General features: G+C 39.0%; 2 protein-coding genes across 3 annotated transcripts; one reads left to right on the top strand and one right to left on the bottom strand.

The window, feature by feature from the left end:
- The first annotated feature begins 1,014 nt into the window (after window positions 1–1,014).
- Window positions 1,015–13,434, top strand: atxn10 (ataxin 10). The gene is made up of 11 exons (XM_079624416.1): window positions 1,015–1,206; window positions 1,414–1,605; window positions 2,546–2,631; window positions 2,730–2,826; window positions 2,948–3,115; window positions 3,216–3,296; window positions 4,705–4,861; window positions 5,594–5,702; window positions 6,266–6,444; window positions 8,609–8,672; window positions 10,086–13,434. Exons 1-11 carry the CDS (start codon window positions 1,097–1,099, stop codon window positions 10,268–10,270), a joined length of 1,428 nt encoding a protein of 475 aa, XP_079480542.1. The 5' UTR covers window positions 1,015–1,096; the 3' UTR covers window positions 10,271–13,434.
- Window positions 13,435–13,695: 261 nt separating this feature from the next.
- Window positions 13,696–24,055, bottom strand: wnt7ba (wingless-type MMTV integration site family, member 7Ba). Of its 2 annotated transcripts, XM_079624418.1 has the most exons (5): window positions 23,809–23,855; window positions 21,450–21,480; window positions 21,121–21,347; window positions 17,302–17,573; window positions 13,696–15,377 (listed from the first exon to the last, which is right to left on the bottom strand). In XM_079624418.1, the coding sequence occupies exons 2-5, from the start codon at window positions 21,452–21,454 to the stop codon at window positions 14,898–14,900; spliced, it is 984 nt and encodes a 327-aa protein (XP_079480544.1). In that variant the 5' UTR covers window positions 21,455–21,480; window positions 23,809–23,855; the 3' UTR covers window positions 13,696–14,897. The 2 variants fall into 2 exon arrangements, with proteins under 2 accessions (XP_079480544.1, XP_079480543.1); XM_079624417.1 differs by lacking the exon at window positions 21,450–21,480 and having other exon boundaries at window positions 23,809–24,055.
- Window positions 24,056–24,680: the final 625 nt, after the last annotated feature.

Raw genomic sequence — 24,680 nt, 5'->3', positions numbered from 1 at the left:
CACCTGTAATTATATTCTTCATGCAAGACCAACTTCCTTCAGTGCTTTTCCCAGGCCAGAAAAAACACGAGATGAACCACAGAATGGAAAGCCAGTGACCCAAAATACTCTGGCACTTCTGGAGATTCAAAGGGGAACTCGGGCCTTTTGTTGTTTCAGCTGGAACACTTGTCCCCACATCTTGTTTATGAAAAAAATAAAAACTGGAACGATTGATGTCAAAAGTCCTTTGAACGTTTGATTCAGATGAATGGGTGTCAGATGGCCTGGATTATAATGCTCCGGATGATCTCATTCTTGAAAGGGGACATCAAGAAAGTTACATCATGTAATAATGTTTAGGCATCATCACAAACATTCGGCCTGTCCTCTCAAGATCAGATTCAATCAGCATAACCTTCACAGAGTGTTTTTGAGAGGAGCACAAGTGATGGCATAATCAGAACCCAAAAAATGTATTCGTATGTCTAATGCGACATGCAGTTTCACAGAACTGTGCTGTTTCTTAGCAGAGCGATATTAAAATTTTAGGGTCATTTTTGCCTGTCCCAGTTCTTATTGAATAATGGAAATGATACAGCAATGTAAAATTGCTATTCATTAAAAGGCCTATTAAATTAACATTCAATGAATTGTAGCAAAAATCTTTGGTAACACTTTATTTGACAGAGTCCTTGTGTTAGCAACATGTATTAACTCATAACAGCAAATGAAGCATAATAACATGAAACTAACCTTAAACAAAGCCATATTCCTAATACTAACCATGTGCATGTTATCCATCCATCCATCCATCATATATCTATCATCTATCTATCTTTTTCTGAAATCAAGTAACGTCAGGCTTCTTTCACAGAGTTAAGGGTTTCTCAAATACAGTTCAGATGCTCGAATGTTTCTTTCAACTACAGTTTATAGACTTGAAAAGAAAATGAGCATAGATTACAAGCAGTAAGTTACTCGAATATTCACGTCGTAAATTCAATATTCTGCTGTCTTTTATTTTGAAACCTCGTGCAGCCGGTAGGCGGAAGTAAAGGTCTATGTTTACTTGCGCGCGCGCATGTGTTGATGGCAGCCTCCAGACAGTGACAGCATGCAGAACATAAACAGCGCGCTCTGTGAAATAGCCACAGAAAAACTTACAAACACCCATCTTACAACTTTGCAAACTGTGACGAAAGCTTTACGGGATGAGCAGCTCAGGTATCACACAATGAACAGAAATGTGTGCGTTAAGTTTGTGGTAGCAGAGAATGTTTGTTGCATACATTTCTACATGGATTATTGCTTACAATGATATACAAAACACCCTCTTAGTCTTTGTATCATCATCACCACAGCAACTTGCACATAAACCAGTTTCTGAGACATGAATTATTTGTTTACTGAGTTTGTGCTGTTTTGTTTCAGGAATAGTGTTGACAGGGAGGCTCTTGGAAACCTCTATGCAGTGCTGTCAAGACTTTCTGTGGAGGTTCATCATTTGACTGAGGAGATGGATTCACAGGAAGAAGGATCTCTGTGCCATAAACTCACTGCAGAGTGTTTCAGAGCGCACAGAAATGCCTGCGTGCAGTGCACTGAAAACCAGTGCTGTCTGAGGTAGTGTACAGTGGAGTCCAAAATGTCTGATACTGCTAAAACAGTAGGATCAATTTAGCATTTTATAAAAAGTTGCATAACAATTTGAGTAAAAAGCGAAAATTTAACCACAACGTGATGTCTAGATATAATAGTAATAATAACAATAATATATTTTATTTATAGATGCTTTTCATGACACTCAGTTATATTGTATTATAAAGAAATCAAAATCAAATTTCTTAGTATTGTATGTCCCCAAATTAATGACAGCAGCACTCGAGCTGCATGAACTCCACAAGTTTGTGTAATACCTGGGCTGCATCCAAAATCGCATACTTCCCTATATATAGTAGGCGAAAAATAGTATGTGACTAAATAACTATGTCCTATTACTCTTAAAAGAGTAGGCAAAAAGTACCCAGATGACCTACTTCTTCCGACAAGATTCTGAAGTGTGCATACGATGGACATTTTACTATCCCATGAGGCCACGGGAGAGGATTTATCAATGGCAGTGAAGCGACGCAACTGACACATGAAAATTACAACATGGCAATTGTAGTATGTCCAGATTACATTCATACATACTACACAAATTCTTACTATATAGAACATACTTTTTTAGTGTTCATGAAGTAATTACTAATTCAAAATAAGGACCTAAATTATAAATTAAATAATAAAATTATAAATTATAAGGACCTACTCAAGAGAGTATGCGATTTCAGACCTAGGTTTTCCAGCATGATTTGAACTTCTGATCATCTATACAAAATCACATGACCAGTGCCACAGATTTAATTAGTGGCATAGAAATATTGCAGAATTGCAAAGAATTTCAAACTGATTTATTTATTTATTTAAAATTCTAGGTTTTCTCAAATTTTCAAGGTGTTCTTCTCAGACTTATGGACACTGTTTATAACAAAAAAACAATTTTTTATATATATCTTCACAGAGAACTAGGCTCCATCAAGCTATCTTGTGAGATTTTGGCCAAACTCCTCAAGATTTCGTCAGGAGGTTCGAATGATATTTATGATGGTGGGTTTCAAGTGTTTATGCTCCATCTAAAGGATCTTCTCAGTGAGATGGAGGGTAACGGGAAGACACATCAATGTACTCTCTCTCTCCTTTGGCAGCAATTCGATGTGGTATTCAGTTTCTTGGTAACATTGCTGTTGGAAACCAGCTCTGCAAAGATGACATCTGGGAGCTTGGTTTCCCGCACATCTTTTGGTGAGTTAATTTATGGTCGGATGGCCGCTGATGCATTTCTTATGATGTCAGTTAAACATGTGTTCACTGTCCATTTAGTGATATGCCACTGATCCGCGTGCCGCTTCTTATATCCTTCAAGGGACCTTTTGGAGCTCCCAGATGAGAAAGCTGTGTCATACACGTGTATGGTGATCCACACTTGTCTGGATGAACACAAGACAGAGCTGCTAGTTAAAGACACTCAGCAGTTTAAATTGTCCCTGAAGATTATGGACTTGTGCAGGACGTTGCCTGATGTGGACTGGACGTAAGCTGTGTTTTAAAATGTTTCCATTGAAACAAATATGGAACAAGGTAATCTAGACCTATTTTATATCCTGTTTTGATCATAATTACTCTTCTTACAGGGTTTTTATTGCCACACAACGTTTCCTCAAGTCGTCAGAGCTTGTTAAGATGATGTACACTGAAATGACCAATGACGCAAGGTAAAAACTCTGTTATCCAAATAAATGATCACATGAAAATGAGATGCTTATATCTAGGTCAATGCATCACAATACTGAGATTTAAATCTTAGATGATTTAAGTCAGTGTTTGTTTATTTATTTACTTATTTAAACTCTTTGTTGCAAATTCTAGTGAGCTGCATAACTAGACAACATTTTAGTCAACAGGCTGTTCCATAAAATAGGCAGCCTTTTAAATGACTCATTTTTAAATACCTAATAGGTAACATCTCATCCTTCATGGATAAGGCAATCCCAGAATGCATTGCGAGGAACTCGGCTATGGCAAATAGCAACTATAAAACACATTAAAAAATAAAATACACCTTTTTTTAACACACTTTTGTACTTTCGGTGTACAATTATCTATTACAAATATTCAAATTAATTCCAGGCTAATGAGGTTCCATTTTGGTTAGGATGCTGCCTTAAAAGGTTATTCCCTATATAGACAGCTCACTAGAGTCAGACCATCACTCTTAAAGCACAGTAAAATGGGCCATAAGAATTAATGTATCTTTTTAAATAACATTATATGCAGGGCTTGACATTAACTTTTTTGCTCACTAGCCACTGTGGCTAATGGTTTTCCAAAGTTACTAGCCATTCAGCATTTTCACTGGCCACAATTTTGACATCAATACCATGGGGGAAAACTGCCAGATAGATATTTAATATTATCTCAAAATTTGGCAGCAGGTATATTAGGCTGCTGTCTCTTTAAAACCTGACACACAGACCCATTATACTTTTACACATGCATTTTCTTTCTTAACTGTTAACGTTCACTTAAACATATGTGAATACTTTCCAAGACCAGCATTTTGACATTATTTTGTGTGTATTTGACTGTTTAGGCGCAATAAGCAGTGTAAAAGAACTAAATTTAGTTCTGAGAGACGGTGTTATGTGCGCACACTTTGGGTGTGAACAAAATCTGCATATATAAGTAAAATGATGCGTAATGCATGCAATCCCACGTGGAAATTCAAGCCTTGTAGCGCAAACAATATTAATCCAGAGCAAATGAAACGAGTGAGAGAGGAAAGGCGGATTTGTGTGTTAACTCACTGTAGGAGAGATGAGGGAGAGAGAAAATGCAGCCTGTATCGTGTATCTGTTCTGTGAAAAAAATGTTTATTAGATATTTAAGTATCGATATTTATCGAAAAATCTATATTTTTGACAATTTGCACTTAGTTTATTAATTCAGATGGCTTTTTAATAGACTAAAATAAAAATAAAAATATTATATAGAAAATTCAACCCGCCAATGTGGCTAGTTGGAGTGACTGCATTATACGCCACCCGCATTTGGCGGGTGTTAATGTCAAGCCCTGATTATACGTGTTAATATATTTTTGTGTATGTAATTGAATGCTAACAGGCTCACACTATTGGAGCTGATATTAGCACAGCTTAGTGTTGGTGAGGAGGAGAAGGACTGTTTACTGCCTCTGAGTGTTGCTGAGTTCCTGGCTTCCTGCTTCACTCATCACTGCAGAGCTGTTCTCACTCTGAGCTCTGAATCATCAGATGACCAGGTCAGTTTCATCTGCTATGCCCATACTGCACCTCTTCATGTTAGGAATGTATGTAATACTAAAGAGTAGTGGGATCATATCAGATCATGGTCAACATTATGCATGTTTTTATCAGTAGATATCAGATATTTATTGTCTTGAGATTGGATAGCTTATTGTGGGAGTCTCTTTTTCATTTCATATTGCTACTGATTATTGTTTTTAGCATATTAAATTTTAGCATGTTTTTAGTAGTATAGTATAGATTGTTAATATCTGCCATTTATTGAATAAAGGCCACAACATGAAAATAGTTAGTAAACATAGTTTATGTTAAACTAATTTATGTTTAATTATGTTAAATGGTGGGTTACACCATTCCATTTTTTTTTTGCATCAGTAAGATTTTTATTTTAAGAAATTACTGTTAATTATTTTATTCAGGAAGAGCATATTACATTTTTCAAAAGTGACAGTAAAGACATTTATAATGTTACCAAAAATTGTATTTCAAATAACTGTTGTTCTTTTGAACTTTCTATTCTTCTAAGAATCCTTAAAAAGAAAGTGTATCACGGTCTCCTCAAAACTATTAAGCAGAAATAAATTAAGCTTAATTTCAGGAATATATATATATTTATATTATTAAATAAATTAAATAAATGAGAGAAATTTGTAAAAAATCGTGCTGACCCCTGAAGTGTGCACTTTATAGAAGATATACTAAGCCTAGTGTTTGTTTTACATTTGCAGGCGGCTATGGTCGTCATCAGGCTTTTAGACATCCTTTGCGAGATCACCTCTGACTGCAAAGAGTTTATGGCCCTGCAGGATCACTCTGGCCTTCTGAGCACAACAGTCGGTAAATGCGGAGTACTGGCGTAATGCTTTTGCTTTTGTTGGAGATACAAATCCTAATGCATTCTTAATGTGAATACACAAGCCTTTGCCATAAAATGAAGATGCAAAATATTTGTTTTGGTACAGCTGTATACTCGCGTTAAAAAGTCTCTTGTCTTGAAACGTTGCTGAGCTCACTATCCCTCATACTGTTCGTTTCGCAGATGATAAACTAAACTGAAAAATTTACCACACACCCCTATAAGCTTTTCCCACCTTTCACATTTAAAACACAAAGCAGCCATTCCTGTGGGGTGCTGTATGAAACCGACACCTCTGACAGGTCACAGCTCACTGAAGGCAGACACAATCTACATTCTTCACAGACTCTCCTGTCATCCGTCCAGCTCTGATGTCACACCTTAAGCACGGGAGTTATGCCAGCATGCATTTCTCTCTCTCTCTCTCTCTCTCTCTCTCTCTCACTCTCTCTCTCACTCTCACTCTCACTCTCACTCTCACTCTCTCTCTCTAATCTTGTATGCAATGTGTAAATTCTCCTTATATATTCTCTGTCGTTCCCAGATCTCTTGAAAGATGTCCACTTACTGGGCAAAACCAGTAAAAATGTGTTCACTGCAGCACATGATTTCTCCTTGACGAGGCCAGGGGGCGCCGACACCCACCCTGCCATCAGTTTCAAAGCTCATCTCATTCGGCTCATTGGTAACCTGTGTTACAACCACACTGTCAACCAGGACAAGGTACTGCACACAATAGTTCCTGGAAGTTATTGTATATATTTGTGTATGTATATGGTGTGTGTATGTATGTTTGTACGTACGTATGAATATATATTTTCTAACAATATATATATATTTTTTTTGTATATGATACAAATATTTTTGTGTATATATATATATAGTATTTTCCGATAATTATTACATGGCTTGATTGAATTCTAATGTAGAATGCGGTCTGTTATAGTATAACACACCGTTGCCATGAAAAACAGAGCGTTGCCATGGACAGGGTGTTTTTTAACGGAAACAATACAATTGTTTTTAAATCAATTAACTCCTTTTTAAATCAATATTTTGTCAAATTATTGATTTATTTGGTAGGTAGCCATGCAATAAGCGGGATAATGTATAGCGAGGCAGTTGTTACAGCGAATAAATTATATATATTCTTAGAAGAAGAAGAAAAAATTTATATATAATAAAAAAATTTGGGAGGGGGCTCGAGAATTTTTTGCCTGACTCCACCTTGCTTGCAATTCATCAATAAAACAGAACTGATTGATAGGTAAGAAAAACTGAAATAGTCAATGCGACTGCCAAAGGAAGGAAGTATTTAGCAAAAATCTTGGAAATCATCTTTAAAACTTCCCCTCCTGCGATTTCAATGACTCGTTGGAATGTGAAGGAATGTGTTGGCAATGAGTGATGAAACTAACACCATAGAGCTTGCAGCCAAGTCCAGTAATACACTGATCAACGGCACAACTCAGTCGTGGTAAACACATTAACAATACTGTGGTTTAGTTTAGAGACTTGCGCGCTGTCCATCAACCCAGGCCTGGGCTTTTTTGTTTGTGGAAGCTTCCTCCTTGAAAACTAATCAGGGGATTAACGCTGATAGATAAAGGCTTGAGAACCAATCTGAATTTCATGCTTGTATCATCTAATTTCTTCCCCAAATCTCTTTACACTTTGTTCCCCTTCTCCTCTTTTTAAATGAATTCCCTTGTAAGCAGCCTCCTGCCATGGAGGGATTTTCATCCTTTCAGGTCTGTCCCCTTCAATCACCACAGAGGAGAACCTAGTACCGGCCTTCCTAAATAGGGTCAAAGCACACAACTGAGAGTTCAAAGGTCAAAAAACAATAGCCAGTCTCCCCCAGCCTGCAACCCTCACTTTTTGACCAAAACTTGCGAGCACCTTCATTGCCTACTGCTCCCTTTTCTACTTTCTAATGTTTTGTTCACACAGAATGCGTTTTTTTGTCATCTAAAAACGTGATGCTCAAGTTAAAAAAGTTATTTTAATAATCGTGTCCATAGACTAGATTACACTCTAGACTTGTTTTTTTCCAATTTACTGCCTTGCGTGTCACATCCTGTGTGAATGTCCCCTAAAATAGCATCGTCTTTGCTGTGGAACCTCGTAAATCTGGACTTTTTGGAGCCTCGTAATATGGAGAGCTCAATGTAAAAAGCAGCTCCCCACGTGCCACGCAATAGCACTTTCCGCGCAAAACACACTTGAGACGAGACTCTCGATTGATTTCAACAGAGTTTACCATTACCATGTTACTAATGCTAATGACATGCACAAATATTGGATAAAATAATGAATTTGAATTCAAAAACTGAACTATTGATATTTTTACGATGCTGTATTAATCTGAGTGTTTGCTAAAAGGTGTCTTGGGTAGCTGTACAGTTGAAGCTTTTGCGTCAGAAGCACCAATGCCTTAAAAATGCTGCCTCTGCAATAGTGTACTACATGTGAGGATAGCCAAACAAAACTAATTCTGTGGCCGAAGCGTACGGTTACATAAGTTTCCCTTCGTTTTATTGCTAGTACTACTTTCTCAATCAAACGCCATGATAGTCATTAACAGCAGAAAATTGTCAGGGCTCAATGGCTTGTCTCCTCTTTCTTATTCAGTTTTTTTTTTTTTTTTTATGAACCAAGGTGGTTAAAGGGCAACCGCTGTAGCTCTTGGGTTACGATACGGACTCAGGGTAATGTACGCTATAGTTATAAACTGCATGTGACGAAAACCAGCGCAAACCCGTATGACTGCGCCAAACCAGAGCTTAACCGCATGGACTTTCCTCCATGGAAAGTAATTGTTTTCTGACCAGTCTGGCTAAAGACCATTTTCCTTTTCTTTTCTTTTTTCATTTGTCTCCTATAGGTAAGAGAACTGGACGGTATAGCTCTCATTCTGGACAACTGCAGCCTTGACAGCAACAACCCCTGTATCCTTGGTTGTGACTAACTTAACTTGTTTTTTTATTCACTCTGTGCTTTTGCGGTGTGTTTAATGAGCGTTTTCTGGTAACAACCGCCGCAAAAAATGCAAAGATATTGCTAATCTAAAGTGTGAATAGCATTGTAATAGCCCTTAAATTCCATTACTAATGGAGATTTTACCACACTATTTGATGTTTGAATGATTGGTGGCTTGTTCAGAGTTGAAAACGCAGTTTAAATGTTATTAGAGAGAAACCAGCGCCTCGCCGAATGGTTTCAAGTCCCTCCACCTAGCAACGTCCCCTGCAGAGAGGTGGAACCATTGGGCTGACTCACGGTCATTTTGTATCCCTCACTCATCAGTTTTCTTGTGTGAAATATCTAGTCATAATAGTTTATGAAGCTAAATGTAGGTATTGCATATATGAGTAATTTTGTGGTGTTGACAGAAGTCAGTTTTATAAATGTGCAACACTTTCTGGAAAACTTGATTGAAATCCTGGATGGAAAATCACCACTTGAACGAAATGAAGTGACATTTTGTATTTTTATAGTGTTGACCTGCATCCTGCCAACTCTGTTCTATATGAAACGGTTCATTGATAACACGACAATCTGATGTATTACAGCTGTGTTTCCAAAGGCTCCTTGACTGATGCTGGCGCTGTTGTGTTAAAAAAAAAAAAACGCTTTCATTCTCTAGCGATCACTGCCGGTCTGTATTAGAGAAAGCAGGGCACAATGCCAGCTGTTCTTTCACTAGGGGATGAGCCACTAAGCTGAGCTTGTGTCCTCCCGGATGCTGCTTCCTGACTGCTTCAGGAAGTGGTCATTCTTGCTTAATGTTTAGCGTTGTTGCTGGACCTGGTGATGCTAGCTTCACTTCTGGTATGGCCAAAATATTTATAAATGGTCTAGTAAGTTTACCGTAAAATTGACATGGAACCATGCTTATATTTTGTAGGTCTCAGGACACATATTTTGGTGGTATCACTGTTGTATTGGGAAAGTACAAATATGATACTGATATATCATGCATCTCTTTCCTTTGACATTAATTCAGGAGTGATGTGCTATTACTATTCTATGTGATCAGATTTGCATCCCGGTGGCTATAAAACTGGCGAAGAACCAAGAAGTTGGGACCTGAGCCATATCTAGAGACCAGAAAATCATGGAGGGTTGGGCTTTTTGGGCTTAGGCCAGTATGAAAGCAATAAGAACACCCCGACAACCTCATAGCAACATATTAAATCTATTAAAAAACACCTTAGAGACCTCACGGCAACATCATGCCCCCTTGCAGAAAGAGTTTGCACAGGAGCGTACCACTTACTTTTTCATCCAAAAATATGAAATCTAGTTTTTGTTCTTGATTAAATGTTTGATATAATAACTTTCCTTAATTTTCCTGCCAGTCATAAGCCAGTGGGCCGTGTTTGCCATCCGGAACATCCTGGAACACAACCTAGAGAATCAGAAGCTCATACAAGGCCTTCGGAGACAAGGTGTGACAGATGACACAATGCTCAGGGACATGGGCCTCAGAGTGGAAGAAAGGGATGGCAATCTACTCCTCAGGCCCCTAAAGAAGGACCCATAGTTGATTAAGTGGAGCTGGGAGAATGCTATCCCGGGACGCCCATCCCCACACCCCTTAACTATGCTATATTACACTCTGGAGATGGCTTAAAACGCCCACACTGGGGTCATTTAAATATCCAATCAGTAGTTGGGAGCATAAGGGGGTGGTCTGGGCTTTGTGTTCTCCACACAAGAGGAAATCAATCAGAGGAGCTTATCTGAGAGAACTCATGCTGATTTCTGTGATGCATTTAGTGGTCTTTGATTCCAACCCCCCCAAAGTGGGATTCAAATCCTATGAAACAAGGAGAACCGTGTCTTCCTGGCTTTTCAGCCACTAAAGAGACTCTGGTGACCAACAGGGAGTAGAGGTTAATCCCTAATTCACTGCATTTGATAGAGACCAGGCCGCCTCTTGATCTGTACACATAAAGTTCGCCTCTGAATAGCCGTGAGACTCGGATCCTTCTTTTTGAAAGCTCTCAAGTTTTTGTGCTTAAAAAACCGGGTTTGTTTACAAAGCCATCCTATTTTAACAATTCCACTTTTGTCCGAAAAAGCTTCACGTGTAGTTTGGATGGACATTACGATATGGTAGGATAGTCTATTTAACACTTGAATTTAGTGGAATTATTGTAGTAAAATAAAAAGGACGCAATTACCTGTGAGGACATTTCGTAATATGGTAATTTTTATTCAATGAAGAAATTCCACCCTCATGTTTATGCGAGTGTGCAGTCAGTGCAACCTCAGCTCCTACTACAAGCAACATGCCTTGACAAACCATGCTTACTGAGAGCATGCAGCGCAGAGAAATGTTCAAAAACAGCTAGATCAGTTTTGGGAGAAAAAAAGTACAACATTTATTTTAACAGTATCCATTCAAAAGATTTTAAGTATCCATTTAAAACAGTTGCATTATTTCAATTTAAAATAACTACCGGTATAATATATTTTAATATATTTAAACATGTAATTTATTCCTGTGATCATGCTAAAAAAAAACATATTTTAATAATTAATATCAATGTTGAAAAGAGTTGTCGTTTAATATGTAATTTTTTTTTAAAATTGTGTTGGCTATGTAAAAATAGATTTACATTTCTATATTCATTTAAAAAATGCAGTATTCATTAAACATTTTTTTACCATAAACTTGAATTATTATCAAGTGGATATATAGGATATACTATTGTATACACTCACCGGCCACTTTATTAGGTACACCTGTTCAAGTACTATTTAACGCAAATATCTAATCAGCCAATCACAGGACAGCAACTTGATGCATTTAGGCATGTACTGTAGACACGGTCAAAACAATCTTTTGAAGTTTAAACTGAGTATCAGAATTGGGAAGAAAGTTGATTTAAGTGACTTTGAACATGGCGTGATTATTGGTAGCAGACGGACTGGTCAGAGAATTTCAGAAACTGCTGTTTTTCTGGGATTTTCACACACAACCATCTCTAGGGTATAAAGAAAATTGTCTGAAAAAGAGAAAGTATTCAGTAAGCAACAGTTCTGTGGGTGAAAATGCCTTGTTGAAGTCAGAGGAGAATGGCCAGACTGGTTCGAGCTGATAGAAAGGCAACAATAACTCAAATAACCACTTGTTACAATCAAGGTATGCAGAAAAGCATCTCTGAACACACAACACGTCGAACCTTGAGGTAGATGCAGAAGTCACACGGGTGCCACTCCTGTCAACTACGAACAGGAAACTGACGCTACAAGTCGCAAGGGCTCTCCAAAATTGCACAATAGAAGATTGTAAAAACGTTGCCTGGTCTGATGAGTCATTTTCTGCTGCGACATTCATGAAAGCATGGCTCCATTTTGCCTTGTATGAACAGTTCAGGCATCTGGTGTTGGTGTAATGGTGTGAGGGATATCTTCTGATGGCTACTTTCAGCAGGATAATGTGCCATTTCACAAAGCTCAAATAATTTCCAACTGGTTTCTTGAACATGACAACGGGTTCACTTTACTCAAATGGCCTCCACAGTCTCCAGATCTCAATCCAATATAGAGCACCTTTGGGATGTGGTGGAACGGGAGATTGGCATCATGGATTTGCAGCCGACAAATCTACAGCAACTGCGTGATGCTATCAAATCAATATGGACCAAAATCTCTGTGGAATGTTTCCAGCACCTTGTTGAATCTATGCCATGAAGAATTAAGGCAGTTCTGAAGGCAAAAGGGGGTCCAACCCGGTACTAGCAAGGCGTACCTAAAAAAGTGGCCGGTGATTGTATGTATACACTATTGAAATACATACTATGCATACTTTACACAGGAAAAAAGCTGCTTTTATATTTTAGGAAGAGGGTCCTTAGATTCTTATTGATTGTGGTGTATGTTTATTGTCTAGCAAGCCTAATCTACATGGGACACCAGTGCTCCGTTATTTCTCTCTTGGTCCATCCCACACCACTCTTTTTTTTTTTTTTGCTCTTGTAGCTATCTAGTTCTCGTCCCAAGTGAATCAGACCAGAAGTATTAGCTTGCAGAATCATATCTTGCCCCATCCTGTCCTGGAATGAGCTGAGTGGTCCACACACACACACCCCTGTAGCTTTAATACCCCTCAATGGAGGCCTCTACTCTCCCCACAACACCCTGTTTTTTCTGCCTCATATTTTTTAATGACAAAATGTTTGTGCGAAACAATCGGGTTGACTTTTCTCTCAATCCGGGGTATAGTGTTGGGAGCTTACGCGGTTCCGGTACCCAGCAGTTCAGACAGCTAACAAAACAGGTCCTATTTACTTCTGCTCCGGTGGCTGCCTGCAATGCTTTTCACACACAGGAAAAAGACCAGAGGGGCAGAGAGCATACGGCGGGTGAATGAATGAGCCAGGTCGGATGCCTATTCAAACCCAGGCGGGAGCAGCTCTGCGTCGCTCCGAGATCAGCGTTTCGCAGTATCTACACCACACGATCGCGGGCTACTCCGTGCATCTGGGAAGAAACTTTACGCAGGGTCCAGCCAGTCGATCAAGCAAGAGGTTGACATGCGTTTAGCAACATTTTGCTTAGTAACAAGCATGAATTTAAATGAACATAGTTGAATGTGTTTGATCCAAACTGTTCGATTCATTTATTAATCTAGTGATCTTACTGTACATCTCTTCCAAAAACAAAACAAAAAAAAGTATAAATACAACCAGGCTACAAAAAGATGAGATGGTTTCATATCAAACTTGAGAAGGCAATTATGGGGAGCTCAGGAAAAATAAAAATCATAATAATAAAAAACATTTTTACATAATTAAATCAGGACAAAAAAAATGTAGATCTCCAATTAAACAATAAAAATAGGACAAGGAAAATAGTATTAATAATTACTCTGAATATACCTGACATAAAGTGCCATATTCTCTACATAAAAAAATATATTTTAACAAATTTGCCAGCCATATAACTCGTATAAACAATTTAGATTAAAAAAAAAAAATGTTGCTACTCAAAATATTTCCAGTGACCTTTTAACCATTTTCAGATCCATAGCTGTATGGTCCATTGGCTCAGGCGGAATATAACTAGACCTTGTGCACGCCGGACCAGTGATGTGGAATCCCATGTCTCTGGCATTCGTGGGAATGGTCGGTCACTCAAATGGTGGTGGGTCACATTGCAGTTCTATGAAGTATCTGAAAGCTCTCTCTCTTATGTTCCCACACATGGTTAGACACACACAAATTTGAAGACAAAACAATGCAGCATACATGGCCAAGTCTTGATATGACTAAGGAAGCTTCTCTCCGCATTAAAAAAAAAAAGTTTTCCATTTTCATAAAGCCGACAGTATGCGTCACAACCACCAGTGCAGCAATTGCCAACATATTCACCGAAATGATGGTTTCCCAAGTGTGCAGACCACTTTACTATCGATCAACTGCAAAAGAAATGCAGGGTTAAAGAAGCTCTTTTTACATAAACAATGCCCTGTATTGTTTCGAGTTGAATTTTGGAAGCAACAGATCAGTAGCAATGGTATTAGAAGTTCAAACCTCTGTATACCATTATGAGACAACTACAGTATGAACATTTTTCTCCAAACAGAAGGAAAAAAGGAATTTTTTCAGTGTTCAAACAGATACAGTACAGTGTGACCGAACGTTTTAAGCTTTCCAGCGTTTCCAGAGTTGCAGCAAGTCTTTCCTCTTGAGCTCCCATAGGGATTCAACTGGTGGGACATTTTACATGTCTTTTACAAGTTGTCTTTGTAATAAGCTTTCTTTCATTTGAAAAACAACAAAAAAGTCACTTCTGTGGGCAGTTTAGACTGTCCGATTTTGAGTCTATATCAAGTCGGGACAGGCCTCAGGTGACTTTTCCTGAAGTCTGTGAGCATCTGAGAACTACGAAAGCCTTGCACTGCATTTGTAGTGTCCACGTGTTTGAATGAAATCGCAAAACAGTCGGTCGGAAGTCAGTGCATTTTCCTCTAAAGTTCCAGGATCTTCATTATTCATCCCCATCTCCCTCGGCAATGGCCTTTCTCGCATAAAGACTGCCTGGTGTGCAAAACGAAGCCGTGTATATGTTCGACACTTCCATTTTTCTTTCAAACACTTCCTGTTTCTCTCCATAGGCTTCTTTCCTTTCTTCCTTGTCTTTTCAACTCTTCCGCTTGCTCATTTACAGGTGAACACCTCCGTCTTTTCGCTGCAGGTGTTGCATTTAACAAAGCAGCACCACTGGAACTTGCAGTTGCACTGCCAAACGCGCGTGTACTGATGGGTGTTGTGGCCTCGGCCGCAGCACATCAGGTTGCAGCCGTCCGTGTGAGGGGACGTGTGGTTACACAGGCGCCCTCTTGTTCCCGTGCTCCCCGTAGCGGTGTCTTCCTCGCAATAATTGGGTGAACGCTCCAAGTAAACCAAGTCCGTGTCAGTGGGCTTTATGTACCCACGGGACTGCTTGAGGCGCAAGAAGGAGGGTTGGCGAAAACGCGTGGCTCTCACAGCCTCCACCTCAACCGCAGTGGTATAACGCTCCTTAAGTACGTAGCCGATCTCTCTGAATTTCGGCAAAGTCGTCCAGCAGGTTTTTGTGGTGCATGAGCCGGAGACGCCATGGCACTTACATTCCAGCTTCATCCTTTCCTCTAGAACCTGCAGCAGTAGAAAAAAAAACTGTTGCTGTTACCTGGCATATGAAGCACAAACCTTCGTTCTAAATGAGAGGTAATGTAAATTAAATGTTATTTTATTAATATATATAGAAATAAATGTGTATTTTATTTGCTGGTAAAACTCAAATAGTCTTTTACAATAGGCATGACTTCATCAGAGGCCTCTGAATCTGTGGTGCGAGTGAATTTGTGCAGCTGACGGGTAAGGGAAATTCTTGACATTTTATTTTGACTGTTTTCAGCAATTTGAACCAAAAGCCATTATTCAATACTGTCCTGAGCAATGTCTCAATGTGCGATGCCAGATATATGTCAAAACTGAGAGGAAAAAATATGTTTTAGCCAAATCATACCCTGTAATTTTCTCTACCTTCCGAAGGGCCACATCAAAGAACGAGAGAAATGTCCATAATTCTCAAGTCCCCATTTATGTATATGGTTACATTTGAGTTAAAAGCAGAACTATTTGGCTGTTTGATGTGTTACTGATATGTTCAACAGACAGACGTACGTGATAGTTGACATTTACCCGTTTAGTTCAATGTTAATATTCCCCTTCAGTGAGAGGGATTTGAGATTCAGTAGTAATGTTCCTATGTTTTTTTTCCCACTAACTCTTTAATCCCTCTTTCTAAAAGCAGTGTACCACTATTCATGGTTAAATGAAGTAAATCACATGAAAACATGACAATTCTTTAATTTAATATACAGGGGTTGGACAATGAAACTGTAACACCTGGTTTTAGACCACAATCATTTATTATTATGGTTTAGGGCCTTTTGTGGCCTATATACAGCATCAATTTGCCTTGGGAATGACAGACACAAGTCCTGAAGAGTGGGATTTTGAGCCATTCCTCTTCCAGAACAGTGTCCAGTAGTGACTGTGCAGGCCATAGGAGATGTTCTTCTTCACTTTCATGTTCATCAAACCACTGTCACAAGTCTTGCTGTGTGTATTGGTGCATTATCATGCTGATACACGGCACCCCCTTCAGGGAACAATGTTTGAAACATTAGGTGCACATGGTCTTATGGTTCGGTAGTCCTTGGCAGTGATGCACCCATCAAGCACAGTAGGGAATGCCATGATATTTCAGCCCAAACCAACTAATCCACCCCCGTGCTTCACTCTGGGCAGAAACAGTCCGGGCGTTACGCCTCTTTGGGTTTTTTCTCCACACCGTAACTCCCACGGATGTGGGAAAGACAGTAAAGGTGAACTCATCAGAGAACAATACATATTTCACATTGTCCACAACCCAAGATTTGTGCTGTTGGCACAAATTAAACTGATATTTGGCATTGGCACAAGTACCCAAAGGTTTAGCTATATAGCAGCCCGACCATGAATATTGACCCTGTGGAGCTCCTGACAAATAGTTTTGGTGGAAACAGGAAAGTCGAGGTCCGCATTTAATTCTGCAGGGAGTTGGGCAGTTGTGGTTTTATATTTTTTGGATACAATCCGGGTTAGTACCAGGACATCCCTTTCAGACGGCTTCCTCTTGCGTTGACAGTTACTCCTGTTGGATGTGGTTTGTCCTACATGGTGGTTTGCCGACATTACCCTGGACACCATAGCACTCGATACAACACAAAGACTTGCTGTACTGGTCACAGATGAGACAGCGAGACGCGCACCAACAATTTGTCCTCTTTCGAACTCTCTCTTATTATGTTGTGTGGACTGCAATATTTTATGTACAGCTGTGCTGTTGCTCTGCTAATTCAACCTTCACACTCTGCTCTTACTGATGTAATGTAAAATCAGTGAAGATTGGCCACCAGGCTGTGCATAAATAGGCATGAAATCTCCAACACTATATTGGCCAGTGTGTCAGTTTCATTGTCCAACCCCTGTATATTTACATCTAGTTTATACAACTTGCTTTCTTTCATACCTTTCTTCCTGCTTCGTTATTGTGCAGGTTCATTAGTCTCCTTGCATTTTTTTTAATCTCTCTGGCATCCACGAAGCGCCTGGAGAACTCCACTCCATATTTCAAGTCTGCCGAACAGCCTCCCCATTTCCAGCCCTCCTCCTGGTCGTGATAGCCCTGCTTTTCTCTGTCACAGCCGCAGTGGCTCAGGTTGCCCTGACTACATGCTGCTGTCACAGAGTGGGCAACACCTGCTGCCGTGATGGCGTAGGTAAATGCAGCCTCCTTGCTACCTAGGAAGAAAAGAGTAGAACCTCTGAGATGATTTGACACCACTGACATCCCAAAGTTCATGCTAGTGAGTTTCTTATTGTTTGAGTGCATCTTCGTTGGATTTCCTACTCAACAATGTAGCTACTGCATCTACCAGCAGGGTCTAACTTCCAATGTAAAGCAGACACAACACGCCTGACTGTAATTTTATCCCTAAGAAATGATTAACTGGTTCTTGTTTGTTTGATCAGAGATGAAGCTGAACTCTGCCGGGAGGTTCATCTCCAGGAGCAGGATTAAGCACTCCTGATCTCAAGAATGATGTAAGGAGACTAAACTGACCCCTGCTGGTCGGCCTTTATGAAAAGACCACTGAGGTTAGTAGGAATAGACTGACCGCCACACAGATCTCTATACTGTTGTCTGTTTTTATGGAGACCATTTTTACATTGATAAACGGCCAAATTTAAGAGTTTTAATTAGAAATAAAATAATGCATTGGTTTTTCCCCATATGAAAGAGTTGGGGGGGATTGTTCAAATGGATTTCTGAACTGAATAGGTCTGTAGCTTATGACTTCACGTAGATCTTTGCATTTACATTTACCTTTCTTAAAACACATAAGTTGCTTATGTTTTAGTGTAACAAAACGACTGTATTTTTTTTATCATTCCCTTTGCATTGTCGATAGGTGCTGAAATTTGTGTAGATTAAATGAATGTAGGAATTTTACATTTGAGGTTAAGAATGCCTGTTTGCAACATTTGCAAATGTAATTTAAATGTACTATATCCAGACTTTTAATTTTACTCTACTGAAACATCAAAACTAAACAAGGATTCATTATTAAAAAAGTGCAGTACTTGTACCTCTCTCTCTCCCTCTCTCCCCCTCTCTCTCTTTATTTATTTAGTTGTTGTTTTTTCTGTTTGCATTGTACATGGGCATCATATTGCGAAGAGCTGAAGTATGGTCATTACGCTTATAATTATGGTCACCTTATTGCCAGACTTCAGATGAAGACTAATCATCAAGTCTGCCAAAAATACCGCAATATTATAGTATTCACCGATTTACATTTACAGTATGCGTGAGAAATAAATATGAAATTGCTGTTGTTCTTTTAAGGATAATATCCCTCATCAAGATATGCTGGCATTGAATCTTATAAAAGAAGCAGTGATTGCCCTCTCCATTTTATAAAAAGGAAAGAGACCATTAACGTTGTGGTTCTTCTCATAGCTAAAGCTGACGTCCTATAACTTGACTGAGCACAGGATTTTCCTTTATCCAGCCAAGAGCCTGAATCTGAATGTTACAAAGACATTGGATAATTTGACAAGTAATGCGTGCCTGGACCTACTGATGAATTTTAACTACCATTATTGTAATGGATTTTGTGGGGAAACTCAAATCGCATTTCAGTGAAGTCCACATTGGCTATTAAATAAATAACCAACAGTTTGTGCTAAATTGTACATTCGATTTTGAGAGATACGAAACTCAATGGAAAATTATTTTGAAAGATATTCTTTCCTGTAGGTACAGTGCACCCTACTTCTTAAATGTTAAAGTCCCCCTGTGGTAAAAAAAAAACAAAGGTTTTAATGTTGTTTATATGTCTTGTCTATGTGGTGTTTTTATTATTTCTTTTGAATTTGTACACGGCTTGTCTTAAAGTTTCCTAATGTTGTTTTGGAGTCTTCTACAACAGGTTGACATGCATCAAAGGTCAAAAAACGGTTTCATTTTCTCAATATACATTTGCACATCGCCACATTTTCAATGATTCTCAAACGATTCGTCAGATGAATCAATCTCTCTAAATCCCTCCTTTCCGCGAGCCTGCTCTGCTCTGATTGGCCAGACAGCTCAGTCTGTTCTGATTGGTCTACCGCGTACAGCGCACGTGTCAAAAACAAAACCGCCCATTGCCATAAAAACTTCAGCTCTGCTTATACTGAGGCTTCCTACACCGCAAACTAAACAGTATTTTACCTATCAATCCGAGCGTGAGTCCGATAATGAAACGCTGGAAGAACTAGTTATTCAACCCGAACCTCCATCGCAAGGACGACTCAAGCAGGACGTTTCTCAGTGATACACTCCTCAGTTTGAGGTACGTTATGAGATGTTGAAACTGTAATTCCTCACCATCATAAGTGTATGTCCATCAACAAACCGATTATTTTACTTGTACTTATTTATTTACCGAGTATTATTCTAATTTATTGCTTCAGTGTTTGAGGTTAAATTTTTCCTGGAGTCTGCGCGTGCAATAATTGGCCGGGCAATATGCAAATGTTTCGTCTTGACGTCACAACGAAACGGGTTATGAGTCGTTTGAAAACCGATTCATTTCATTGACTCGAGTCGACTCTTACTTTTGAAAGACATTAACTTTATATACGGTGCACTTTCAGATTTAAAACTTTGCAGGATGTTTTAATTGACTTAAAACTATGCTACACACTACATGAAAGGTCATTTTCAAAAATCCATAATAGGGGCACTTAAGGAGTATTTTCTCCTTAAAACTGCAGTGAACCAAAGACAGTTTCAAAAACGTGGTTTGAAATCGCTGGTGTTTCTGATGTCACAAACTACCTTGTAACCAATCACGTCAATGTGTGATCGTCAACGAGTGGATCTCTGGTGTGAGTGACTGGAGGCGGGGCTAATTTACATATTCATAGAACAGCGTATACTAAATGAGGCAAGGGTGTAGAGTTACATTCAAGCTTATTTTAAGGCGTGAATACATTTTTTTTCAAGGAAAAAACTTTTGAATATGTCATTTTGGTGATCAAAGATGAGTTTTAAAGGATAAAATTATGGACTACAGGGGGACTTTAAATATTTTAGTTAATTGGGTTATGCTTTGAGCTGCCAGTAAAAGCCGTGTTTAAATCAGTTTTACACTCGAAATCAGTGCAGAAAATGTGTAAATAGTCTGCAGATTCCATACAGGTCTCCATAATTGCATATGAAAAACTCTTTTTAACTCAACTTTCCTGCTAGAGTTATCCAAAAAAAAAGACTTTTCTTTAGGTCTCACAAAAGCAATTTGCACAAAAAAAGCTTCATAGGACCCACAAACGCACAGTGTAGAGCTCACCACAACAGAGAAACATACTGTACATTTCCTTGAACAAAAGAAATAAGATTATGTTGAGTAGAGCCAACCAACCCCCAAAAGAGTGATTGTTACCAGGACCATTGGATTAAACACAGCCCCGCACCGCACTCTGACCGTAACAAAACATTTCTGACTGTAACAAAACATTTCTGACTGATAGCCAATTTATATGGGGGTGCAATATTAAAAAAACATTACTGTATGTTCTCCTAGTTGAGGTTCTCGCAAGGCAACTGGTGCCATTTGTGTGTGTGGAACGAATGATTTGTTGCAAGAGATTTTTTTAAAACTAATGCATCAACTTTAACCTCGTTTTGTCTCACTTGATTTTGCAGGGCCACACTCTCATGGAAACAAGTCAGAGCCAAAGCAACACGCACACACAAGCATAACACCAAAGCACAGCTCACGGGGCTGCACCTACTGACCTACTCTCAGCTCTTGCCCAAAGACGGTCCTCTCGCCAAGGGCAGAGCAGTTCCACCGTCCGTAGCGAAACTGGTACTGGCACTCGTTGATGCCCAGCTGAGCGCCCTCTCCAATGACGATGATGGCATCTGGGCGGCTCTGGCAGATGGCACGCTGTCGGGGGGCCAGGCCGGGAATCTTGTTGCAGATGATGTTCGCACCCAAAGCCACGACTGAAGACAAAGCCCTTCGGAGACCAGACACATTGATGTCAGCATCTGATGTAGACCAGGTATTCAAGAAATGGACAGTTCACCCAAAAATGAAAGTTCTGTCATCATTTACTCACTTCATGTCGTTCCAAACTGTATGACTTTCTTCTGTGGAACACAAAAGAAGATATTTTGGAAAATATATCAGGGCTTTTTTATTTTATTTTCTTATATTTTAAATCAATGAGTTCCAAAATGCTGTTTTAAACCCTGTTGACTTTCATTTAATGAACGAAAACAGTCTTTAAAATATCTTTTTGTTTTTCAGGGAAGAGAATACGACATGAGGGTGAGTTACTGATGACAAACTTTTCATGTTTGAGTGAACTATCCATTCATCATTTCATTTTCTCAGTTAGTGGACTGCACAAAACTATTTAAGATCGCTTAGCGTTTTAGAAGATATATTTGCAGGGTTTGTATAGACCCTTTAAATACCCAAACCCTTCTCATGATTTAAATGCACTTTGCCAGGCAATTTCCTCACAGACGTTTCCATATTTTTCAATATGCCACAGGCAACATTTGAAAGATTCGCCTTAAATATAATGAAAGAATTTAAGAGCATCTCATTTAAAACAGAACAACAAACAAATGAATCACAGCTTTTATGGGCAAGCGTGGAACTGGACTTGATTTAAATGAGACAGGGGGTCCCAAATAATGTCTAAAAAGTTGAACAGGACAACCGTACGCAACTCTACAGACAAAGACCATATACAACAATGCGATCACAGGATATACTGCCCAATTAAAGTGAACTACACACATAACGTGGATTACACTTGTAAATCAAGCCATCTGTCCTGCTGTTCTTCAACAAAGATCACCACAAAGTTAGTCAATTGACTAATATTTAACACAGATGAACACAATCCTCCAATATATTGACCTATTTTAATGGATTAAACTGTTGTGTTCCTGTCACTGTGGAAGATGCTAGGACCAATGATGACGAAATTGTCCTATATTAGAGCAGACCAAACTGTTCTCATAACAATAATATTATTTAATAACATCTGAATACAGAGAAACCTCATTCCCTTTAGTCATTTTTAATGGCATGCAACATATCTCTTTTATCAAAAGCATTTTTTTACACGTTGTGACATTTATTATTTTTTAAGTTACTTTACATAGATCTGGCCTGAGGAAAATCCATGGAAAGCAAAAAAACACATTTTAGGCTCTAAATAGTCAATAGGCCACCAAATTAAAGGAAGAAAGTTTAACTGGGAATCAGAGAACAACATATGAATTGTAACTCTTTAAATAATAATGACCACTTCTGAAACTGTGACCGGGATCTATTTAAAGTACACTTAATATGATCCACACATATGTTTTGAAATGTGTGGCTCAGTCATTTCTCCACAGGCTGAACTTTAGTACAAATAAAAGGTTCAGTCTTTTCCAGCGAGACGCAGATCTCACCCTGTTTTTTTTCCAAATGCGGTTTTCCAATTACAAGCATTTGAGATCAGAACATGATGTTGTAATGAGTAAAACATTGTCCTTGAGCTCTCACAGCAAATGAATGAAAGGTAATCTCATCAATTCTGAGTGAATTAACTGGTTTATACTGGCACATGACTAGTAGTATAGCCTATATAACTGAGTGGAATAATGATTGGTATAGCTGTAAATAAACCATGTATAATCTTTATTCTAATTTCATCTGCTAATTTGAGTAATTAATGGCTGCCAGAACTTCCCTGTAAAATCTGCTTGATCTTAAATATAGCCTACTGATAAACAGCATAATAGTGCAGAAGGTAAACCAACCAGAAGGCACATAATGAATTAAAATTCATTAAGTATATATCGGCAGGGCACAATGTTACACAAACACAAAACACCATCAGTGTTGACACGCATGACAAATGCAATAAATCCATAATGTGCATAACTGATTAAAAAATAAAAAAAAACTGCTTGAAAGATGATAAAATTTGTAGGAATGTAGTTTAACTTTTTACTGTAAATTATGCTTAGCCATGCTTTTAATTAAAAACATGTAAATTTGCCTAGAAAGTTGGTATAAAGCAGTAAAATTGGTCACCCTATTCCCAGAAAATGGTTTCTGATACACTGTGTTTAAATAAATAATAAAACTCCAATATAACGATCCAATCAGCAGCATTGTTCTTCAAGCACACTTTCCTTTGAACTATCAGTGACTCAGATGCAATTAAAACACATGCACACGCTCATTCTCTTCGTGTAACACAGCAGGTGCACTAAATAATGCCAATTCCAACACATGTGGAAATCATGATTCGTTTGCCCTCTTAAAATTCACATGACCGTCTAATTTTGCAATGCAATAACGACAGACCTTTTTAACTTCGCTTTAACTGTCCCCAGCTGTTGACTGCGTTGCCACAGGATCTTAAAGGTGAGAATAAATAAAAAAAATCAGTTGTTCAAACCTACAGGTAGCTGCCGCTGGTGAGGATGAGGAAGATCTGGGGGTAGTAGACTGACAGCAATGCACCGCAGGATGAGATGCTGCGCATGGTGACATTGAAGAGAGCGCGTGGAGAAAGCGAACTTCTGAAGTTGTGTCGTGACGTTACGCTGCTGCTGCTGCTCGCGCCGCGGTCCGTGCGTGAGCTGCGGGCGCGGAGACACGATCCGTCATCTCCTGCGCGATAGGGGCTAATTCAGACTGAGTGTGCTCCCCGCCAAGGGCTGACGGCTGATTTTAGGGATTTCGGGTCTTGTGTCGGTGCTTTGCCATTGGCAGAGGGGGGACACTCCAGTCCGCCCACCTTTACGGGCACGGATGAGTGACATCTCCGCCTTTTTGTGATATATTGCGCTTAATTTCGAAGAGATCGATGAGACATGCGCAGGAATCTGATTTGAGACCATTTATTTGAATAAAAATAATAAAATTAACTCGGGTTATTGGGTAGACCTTGTTAAATCTTGTAAGAAAGTAAAAACTCAGGGTTTATAACGTGTTCCTCTTTTGGCAGACAACAATTCCATTCAGTAAATGGTGCATGCAGCTTCTCTCAACGCTGTAGATGGCAGGCATGGGTCACCAGTAGAAGCTATGGGTGCGAGTTTATGAGGGAGTTCGAGAGTCTGATCCTAATTAAGACATTTACCTTCCCAACTTGAAGCCAATAAAAAAAAATATATATATATATATAAACATTTCAACAAGTCGCGTTTGGCTGAGGCGGTAACCATAGCAACAGAAGGTCGCTCGAGCGCTTTCCGCTAGGATTCGAGGCAGACGGTATATCGACAAAACATAAGTATTTGATTATTTAACGCTTTATAACACAGTTAGC

The sequence above is a fragment of the Phoxinus phoxinus genome (genome assembly GCF_949152265.1).
Source record: "Phoxinus phoxinus genome assembly, chromosome: 9".
Lineage (NCBI taxonomy): Eukaryota > Metazoa > Chordata > Actinopteri > Cypriniformes > Leuciscidae > Phoxinus > Phoxinus phoxinus.
The sequence above is the reverse complement of the archived record's forward strand: the minus strand, read 5'-3'. Positions and strand labels throughout refer to the sequence as shown.